The sequence below is a fragment of the Corapipo altera genome, unplaced genomic scaffold, assembly GCF_003945725.1.
Source record: "Corapipo altera isolate COAL_440 unplaced genomic scaffold, ASM394572v1 22, whole genome shotgun sequence".
Lineage (NCBI taxonomy): Eukaryota > Metazoa > Chordata > Aves > Passeriformes > Pipridae > Corapipo > Corapipo altera.
In genome coordinates, this window is record NW_020884886.1 from 14,956,523 (window position 1) to 14,965,554 (window position 9,032).

At 43.6% G+C, this 9,032-nt stretch overlaps 1 protein-coding gene across 2 annotated transcripts in view; it reads right to left on the bottom strand.

The window, feature by feature from the left end:
- Positions 1-8,734, bottom strand: part of RBM47 (RNA binding motif protein 47) — an 81,226-nt gene extending 72,492 nt beyond the window's left edge. Inside the window, exons 1-2 of one of the 2 annotated variants that reach the window (XM_027642907.1) lie at positions 8,633-8,734; positions 8,297-8,439 (exon numbers count right to left, since the gene is read on the bottom strand). In XM_027642907.1, coding sequence (XP_027498708.1) covers positions 8,297-8,325 — 29 coding nt within the window. In that variant the 5' untranslated portion in view covers positions 8,326-8,439; positions 8,633-8,734. Of the gene's footprint in view, positions 1-7,363; positions 7,519-8,296; positions 8,440-8,632 lie in introns of those variants that run through there. The other variant, XM_027642908.1, reaches the window with a different exon arrangement.
- Between the last annotated feature and the right edge of the window lie 298 nt (positions 8,735-9,032).

Below are 9,032 nucleotides of genomic sequence, written 5' to 3' on the forward strand. Positions count from 1 at the left end.
TTTATATATTTTTATAAATATACAAATAGAAATAATTTTTTTTAAAGATCAACTACCTACAAATGGAAATGCCAGGATCTGGCTCATATTTCAGTTTCCTTGGTAAAGGCCAGTGGGATGGACACCACAACAGTGGCAGCAACCTGTTCTCAGCAATCCCATAGCCCAGGGGCCAGCGGAATCACATGTAATGCCTTTCAAATTCCTAACATCTTTTAATGGTGCCTCTCTTACCACTAGCACACCACCACAAACTCACCTTTAGGAGATGAAAGGAATCAAAAGGATGCTGTTAAAACTCCAGATAATGCTCTAGATGGGAAAGGTGGAGGGGGGATGGACACAGGGGGAGGGTGAGGAGGTGGAGGGGGGAAGGTGGGAAAGCCCTGGAACTGCTCTATGAGAAAAACACTTTCCCTGGGCTTTTTTCATTCTGATACAAAAGCCAACAGACAAGGCCACCAGTGCCTCCAGTTTAGCAATACTTAAACGCACCTACTCAGCTTCTGGCAATACATTCCACATCCCTCAGAGTTGCATGTTTTATACAGAGCCCCGTATATCAACCAGACAGTGACCTGATAAACTTTCACCGAGACAGGTGGCCATGGGAATGGCCAGGAATTTGCACAGGAATTTCAACAGGAATTTTCCTACTTAGACTCATAAGGTCAGCAGACAGTAAAAACTGAAACTGTTTGTCAGTCTGTCTTACTGCTTACCAGAAATGTAAGCTTGCAGACTACCTGCAGAAAACCAGAGCTTTCCAAAGAAATAAAGACTGACCATGGTCTCTGCAACAAGGACCTGCAACCACCTGTGACAAAACACAGATCAGAGAAAAGACCTTCCAACATCACTGGGGGCTCCAGGGGCCACAGGTTGGTACATTACAAGGCAGAGAGGAGCAGAGCAGCACAGTCACAGGAGTGTTCAGGAACTGTTGCCTATCTTGGACCCTGTTCCCACTGATCATACACCACAGGAGGCAGGGCACTCTCCTGACATCCCAGACACCCCTTGACACCCCTATGGTGCTTAGGAAGATTTATTCTACACCCACATGTCTGACCTGTGACTCACACAGGTAAGTTGAGACTTGGAACTTCAGTATGTGTAAGAAGCACGTAGAAGCCTTTTTGTTTATTATTGCTCAATACAATTATCCTCTATGAAAAACACTTTTTTTCCCCCTTCCTTGCAGGACAACTGTGGCCTGTTAGGGCCATGCCCAGGTTGAAGCTTGCTTCTGGGCCCTGGGGTTGTGCAATGCCGCTGGGTATGTCTGCAGCCACCCTGGGCCTGGGTGCTCAGGGTGAGCAGACAACCTTGTCAGCAGCATCTCCTCTTCCCATTCACTTCGTAAACACTGACTAAGACACCACACACGGCAGCAACAACAAGCATGTTCAGATCTCCTCAACCCAGACTGGGGTGCCTCCAGCTTACTATCCACTGAACGTGTGCTCTCAGCAAGTCAGTGTCTTTTCTTCATGAGGCCAAGAAGCCAAGGGCAGAGTCCCTCTTCCAAAGCCACAGACTGTATGGTACTCCCAAAAGTTTGAATACATTGACCCATCAAGTCTACCTCTGCTTGCAGCTTTACCTGTGACTATGCTCCTGTGAGCTTCAGGCACTGTATTAGTGCTACCTTTAAAAAAATACTAATGACAGTGAAACACCTCCTGTGGGGACTAGCACTCACACTAGGATGTGGATAGCAGTTAATGAACTCTGGTGGAATTTCAGCATACACAGTCAACAGAAATTTTACTGCCAGAAGCATGCACATGACATGGACATGGCCTCAAGTCACGGTAATAATGTTAATATTTTATTGAGGTGAGCTGAACGTGCTCTTTTGTTGCAGAAACATTTATAGGACATGTCCCTGCGTGCATGTTCGTGTTTGACTCTGTCTTCTCTCCTTGTCTTTCATCCCTTTTTTCCTAGCTCTGGTTCTTACTCCCTTCCCAAGCTGGAGAGTTCCCTCGGCTGCACCCTGCTGCTCAGTCCTCATGACCTGTTTGTCACCCCAGCACACCCTTCAGCTTTAAAGACCTGTTAGCCAGTCTCTTCATACTTCCCTCCTTACAGGTTCTGAAATCTTGAGCATGGCTTTCAAACCCTAATGAAGTACCTCTCTCTCACGTTTTCAGTAACTGGGATCAGACTCAGTGAGTTGATGTTTTCCCTGCCCTATCCCTCCTCCTCCTCCTCCTCCTCCTCCTCCTCTTTTCAAGGATCCCTCACTTCTCATTTCCTTCCTTCTCTTCACAGCAGATGCCTCCCCTTCCTCCATCACCTTCCTCTTCTGGTTTTGATTCTCAGTTTTTCTTTTTTCACTGTTGTTGATTTATGCTGGTGACCCATATCACCCCTCTGTCATGTTGTATCCATCTCACCTATTCCATTCTCTGCTGCTCAGATCCTTTTCTTTTCCTAAAAAAATATCAAAACAACCCCCGCTTCCCTCTCCCCCCCCAAAAAACCCCAATAACACCTGAACAACAACAACAAAAAGCCTGTTTATTTAGACAAACCTGTTTATTTGCCATGCACTGTTCAGGTTCCAGGGTCTCTACTGCTGCATTTTCTCTGCACTAACCTTCAAGTGGTCCCATTCAACACCATCCATTAGTCTCCCCCATTATGTCCCACCATTCAGCCTTTCTGTGATTTCCACTCCATCAACCCTGATGCTTTTTCTTTTGCTTTTAACCCTTATCTTTCCACCAAGTTAAATTGCAAATTCTCCCTACATTTCTATTTCCTTAAATTTGCTTCCCCACAATATCCAGTCCAGCCAATGCCCCTAACCCAGTTTTTCTGACAGAAAGAGTGAAAGACTAGCCATTGCTTCCAGCTCAGCATGCATTAAACAGTCTCTAATACCCCCACTCTCAAGGGATACCCAAAGTCTCTTTTCTCTCCTTTCCACAGAGACCATTTCTGCTCTGTTTGCAGGCAGGGCACAGTGTTTATTTGGGCAGCCTTGCTTTCAAGGTACAGCTAAGATCTGTTGATTCTTTCCACTTGCATGTCAAAGACATTGACTATCTATCTGCCCTCATAGTTTAGACAGTTCTCTGGGGTCTCATCCTCACATTAGTTCATTAATGGCAACATTCTTTCTTCTGCTTTCATAACTGATCTGCTGTTGATCTACAATCTTGATCCACTGTTTCATCTTCAAAATACTATTTCAAGGGTCATTTTCATAGCTTTGAGTGTGGCATTCTTTTTTTGTGCTCCTGTTGACCATCTTTCCATTCTCAAACAAGTAAAATAAAAGGTGTCCTTATGCACAGCACTTACAGAGGCAGGCAGAGCTGAATAGCACAAATGGGTGCCTTTTGGAGCTTTTGAACATCCGCTTTATGCTTCCCAACAAGTGCCTTTCTGTTTTCCCTCATAATTCCTCCCTTGGACTACCTCCCTGGTCAGAACTGCAGAGGAACTTTGCTCACCTCTCCTAAATTCCTTCTAAAATCTTTCTCTTGCTGCCGAAATAGTACAACAACAGCCAGTCTGCTGGCATGCTGTGCTCACTCTGTACCCAGCTGACCCTCTCACCACTTCCTTGTGCTCCACCCACATCTAATCCATTTCTTGCCTCTCACCGGGTATTTCATGCATAAACCCCACATGGCAGTGACAGTCCTTCCGCTCTGCCTGCAGAGCAGGTACACGCACAGCAGAAACACCCAGGTCAGGAATCCCAGGTCTATGACACAGCAATCATTAATGGCATCTTGAATGTAACTGAGAACTCAACTTGTTGAAACTCAACCTACACCCTGACTTGTGATAGACCTTACTAAGTTTCTTTAATAAAAGATAAAAATGCAGAGGAAGTATTTCAGTTTATTTCAAAGGCAGAACTCAAGCACATCCATTAGGTACTCAAAAGGCCAAAACATGAATGCAAACCCTGAGCTACATCACTTGGCATTTTGCTTCTCCAGAGTAAACCTCCCAATGGCCCTCACATTGGCCAATATAATAGAAAGCATTTTGGTTGTCAGTGGTTGGCTAAGACATTCCCCTTTTGGAAACAGATGAAAGTTTCTGTTGTCTCATTATTGGTTGAGGATTCTTGTGCATTTGTAGTTTCTTTCTATCTCATGATAAATAAGCGTGTCTGTGCTGATTTTGTCTCAGCTTTATGACCTAGCCAGGTGAAAGATAACATCCAGACTCTTACTATGTAAAACACACTTTAAAAATATCAGAAATCTCTTTCTCCTTTTCAAATAAAATCTTGCTTGCGATCGTGGCAAATAGAAGCCTCAAACGGACAAAAAATGCCCTCAAATATCAGGTAGTCAGCTTAGCAGTTACTAAGAAGTTGCTTTGCTCTGTTGAGTTTACTGTGTCACCAAAACCCCACCAGCCATAGCTATACAAAGCCTGCATTGTCTCAGCAAGGCTACTGAGATGTTCCTGATCTTGGCAAGAGCTAGGTGTACCCAGAAGCATTTTACTGAAAAAAATTACAACAGCAGAAAGAAATATTATTTTAGGTCTCGTACTGAAAAGATAAAGGTCAGAGTCCTTCCTTCTGCTAAAGGAGTCTACAAAAATATTCCATTCACAGGATTCATTTTACAACCTTGAAAATTGCACTTAAAATTCCCCATATGAAACAAATTCTGAAGTGACTACAATTTAATAAAGGATTTGTGAGTTTAGGTCATCAGCAATTGGAGATTTCAACTTCTTGACAAAAAAGGTAACTACACACACCCATATACAGGCATGGAGATAGACTCTTCATAGTTAATCTGTCAGATCTGCTTCCTTGCTACAAAGCAAACCTGATCTTTTTGTTCATCCAAGTAATTGATTTTTTTTTCAACAGGAACAGGATGTGGCAATGTTTCTTCACAAAGAGCACATACTTGCCCCTATTAAATTTCTCAATAAAACAGAGCAATGTTGTTTTGGGAAGCTATGCACATATGATCAGGGCCAGCAGTTTGAATTAAAAAGCCAAGATTATGGGTTTTTTTCAACTGTAGGTGTTGTATAACATCTGCTGGAGTTTGTCACTCAAATAGTGCTGTGGGCTCCTATGGTAAACAAACAGGTACTCACATACCCACTCCAGAGTAACCCCTAGATCTTCTTCTCTAGCTGTAGGATATTAATAAGTTTTGACTATGGCATTGCCAACCCAATGAACCCAGGAATTCTGTATTCACTTATGACCATAAAAATCAACTTCGTTTGTTGTCAGAGCCACTAAAAGCCTATGATGGTAGAAGCAAGAATTGGCATCTATGTTGCTTGGATTAAATATTTTTATTCAGCTACCAAAAAAGCATAATTTCCAGCTTTTTACCCAAGTGATCTTAATTTTTACAGGGGGAGAGAGCTGACAGTGGGAAAAATATATCCTAACAAGCAAAAAAAAACCCCCTTCTGCCTTCTGTCAGATGGTGTCACAGCTTTCACGTAACAGCGTGTAACATTTCACAGAGCTCAAAGTGAAGGGGCTCTGCCATGTGAGGAAATCAAAATTCCAAAATGTGGGAAGCTGCAACAGCAGACCACAGTGCCAGGGGTAGCCCTGCTGAAGCCAGCCAGGCACAGGCCACACAAGGTCAAGGTTTCAGACCAAACTGCCATAGAAACCGTATTCCCTGAAAGCTCTACCATCTCCACTGCTTATATTAAATACTTTTATTCCAAGGTTTTCAACATTTTTTAATCTGTTGTATTGAAAGCAGCTCATTTCTTTACTTTCTAAAACTTCAAACAAAGATTTTGCATCCTCAGCTGTAGCAGGGATACTCAGAAATTATTAACAACCCTATTTACATGCCAGTCAACTCCAAATATTTCCCTAACCACTCTTAGTATGTGTCTCAGAAGAAGTCGGACCTCTAAAAGCAGGGGAGGGGGCTGGGTTCTCCCCAGGCGAGAAGGCGAGGTGGGAGCAGCTGCCCTCGGCTCCCAGCAGGATGCACAGCTCTGAAAAAAGCCAGGAGAGCAACCTCTCCCAGGACGGGAATATGCCGAGGAGTGGGGGGAGAGAGAATGAATGTGCAAAATGAGTGTTTGTCTCTTGGTTTATCTCCCAGACAGCAGTCTGTTAGCTTTAGCTTCGAGTCTGCCGGACACCAAGCGGCCCATTCCTGGCGTTATCTCCCTTTGCTCTCTAAAAGTACATGCTGCTTTCCCGTTTTCCAGCTATATACCAGGCTCCGCTTAACACCGCCTGTGACCTCTCGCCCCCTCTGGCCCGGCACCTGCGGCGCGGGGTCCGGGGCGCAGCCCCCGCTCCGTCCCGCGGCCTCCCGAGGCCGCCGCGCTTGCGAAACGCACCCAGTTCCCCCTCTCGCATCATGTGAACTCGGCCCGACTGGTAAAAAATAATTGCAGGCTTGTCCAAATTATCATTACCAAAGTCTAGGAGGCACATAAGAGCACCGATACTCAACTTACGTTAGCCTCAGGCGGCTCATTTCAGCCTGGTCTAATGCTCCTGCCCTTTGCCGGGTCAGCCCAGTTGAGCTGATAACATTTAGGAGGGATTTTGCGACCTGTTAGGTCCCAGCCCATCTTTAACTATTACAATAGTTTGGCTTTAGCTCAGAGTTTTCTTTTACATTCCTAAGAAGAAATGAGCTGTGTAACCTTACCTCTAAAATAAAAAAAAAAAAAAAAAAAAAATCTGCTATTTTTTTAATGTGAATAAGGAGACCTGGTATTTCTCATCTAATCACACATATCTCAGCATGAAAAAGATGCTTGACCTCCTGATAGAAACATGGATTTTAAATGGTCTTCAGAAACTTTTCACAGATAAGATTCCATTCTTATGCTAATGTCTATAACAGACTGGCAGAGAACAGCTTCAGAGCCCTCTTGTCACTTCCCTGTCACTTGTACCACCGATCTGCGTTCTGTGTAAATACAGTATTTTAAATGTTCAAAAAGAAGCAGCCATACAAACAAACTACTCCTTCCGAAATTGACTCCAAAGACATTAGGCACATCAAGCCGTGGTTCTTCTTTGACAGGGAGCAATATACATCTTTTAATTTAAAACTCTCAGATCTGCAAATCACTTCTCACTCTATCCTTATTTAATACCTGCTTCTGCCTCTCATCTCTCGGCTTTCTTCAGAATCACCAGAAATCTGTCACTTGGAAAGAGTCAACAAAACTTCACCAAGAACTTCTGCAGTCCTCTCCATTTGCCTTCCCCCCCTAAAAATACTTTTAAATGTGTTTTCTGAGTGAACTCCTGTTTGCTTACATTGTCAACCCAATCACAGAAGAGTAAAGAACAATCCAATCCTCAGGTAAGGAAGAGCAAGTGTGGAGCAAACCGAAAAGCGACAGCACCTACCTGGAGCCCACCTCAGCGCCCAGCACCATTCGCAGCAGCGGCAACGTTTTGGGGCAGCGACCTAACGCATTGTCCTTCCTACCGCGCTGCTCAGTGAGAGTTGAGCAACTCCTTGCACTGCTGCTTGGAGCAACAGCTCTCCAGCTCTCCTAACGTTAACCCCCTCTCTTGGCTCTTTTTTTTTTTTTTTTTTTTTTTTCCTTCAGAGTTTTTGAGCACTAAAACTTGCAATTAGTACCAGCTAAGCCAAAGCCCCTGCTCGCCCCTGCCCTAAGCCGCACATTCCAGGGCGCTGAGCGGGGTCGCTGAGCTCCCTGCCGGCACCGCACAGCTCTTCCACCCCAGACCCGACTTTCTGCCTACAAACTCGATAAGGCTGAAAGAGCTCAGGAACACGCACGGAAAATCGGACAGGGGAAAAATTGGTCTGTAATCCACAGCCTGGGTGGTTTTTATTATAGTCCTCCCCCCTTCCTCCTGTCTTTCTCTCCGCACTCACAGTAGCAAGGTTGTCTCTTGACTACTCCCTACCTTAAACTCACCAAACCAGATTTTTACTCCCAACACCTTCCCGTAAATCTGAACTGAAATTTTACCCTGCTTGCTGAGCTTCGGCTGGCTGAGGGCCAGTACAGCATTCCTGTTGTTTTAAGAGGGTAGATTAAAAAAAAAAAAAAAACAAAAAACAAAACACGAAAGGACTAAAAGAGAGGGAAACCTGGAGAGATGCAAAGGCTGGAAAGAAGCAAACTTTTAGAGCACCTTTACTCAAAATACTGTGGGAGGGAGTGATTCCCATTTTTCTTTAAAGAGCTAAACCAGTGATTTTTTTTTTTTTTTGGCTGTGTCAGTCCTGAGAAAACACCCTTCTGAGCAATCTGCATCCTTCAGGTAAATAGATATTTGAAAAGAAAATAAACCTCTGGTACTCACCTGAAGGACATCATCACCGGCATCAGCATAGGAGGGAGAGGAGCCTATACCTTTGCCTGATCCAGTTACCCCAAGGCAGTGGTAACTCTGGTTAAAGAAGTGCCACATTTTACACTTTTCTGACCTAAAGTTACATGTGGTTTCTAGAAAAGGAAAAAAGATAAACCAACTTACAAAAAAACCCACCAAAACAAAAAAAAAACAAACCAACCAAACAAAAACCAAACATCAACCAAGCCGTCTTTAACCTCCGGGTGATCCCTCTGACCGTTGTCTGGAAGGCTTAAAGAAACAATAAAGTAAGACTGTAAACTTTCTCACTCCCTTTTACATTACCTGTCTGTGCCTGGCTATGGGCTTTGATGTATTGAAACAAAGCACAAGACCTGTTTATAGTAAACGAAACCAACCAACAGAGAGATCTAATTCAGACTTGTGACTAAACAAACTGGAACAGGAAGCACACACCAGCACATTTTTTTTTTAAAGTAGTAATTCCTGCTTGCATTGTCATGCAACAGCAAAAAAAAAAAGATAGAAAAAAAAAGTTTTTTGCTTCTCCCTTCAGTTACTCTTGTTCAAACGCAGTTCTTTTTTTCCTTTTTTTTTTTCCTGCTGAAAAGCAAAAAAACCCAAACCCCCAAAAAACTGAAAAGACAAATCCAAAAAAAGCCAAGCAATGTTCCATCATATACATGCAAATACTTAACAGAACAACACTTACCACTAATAATGA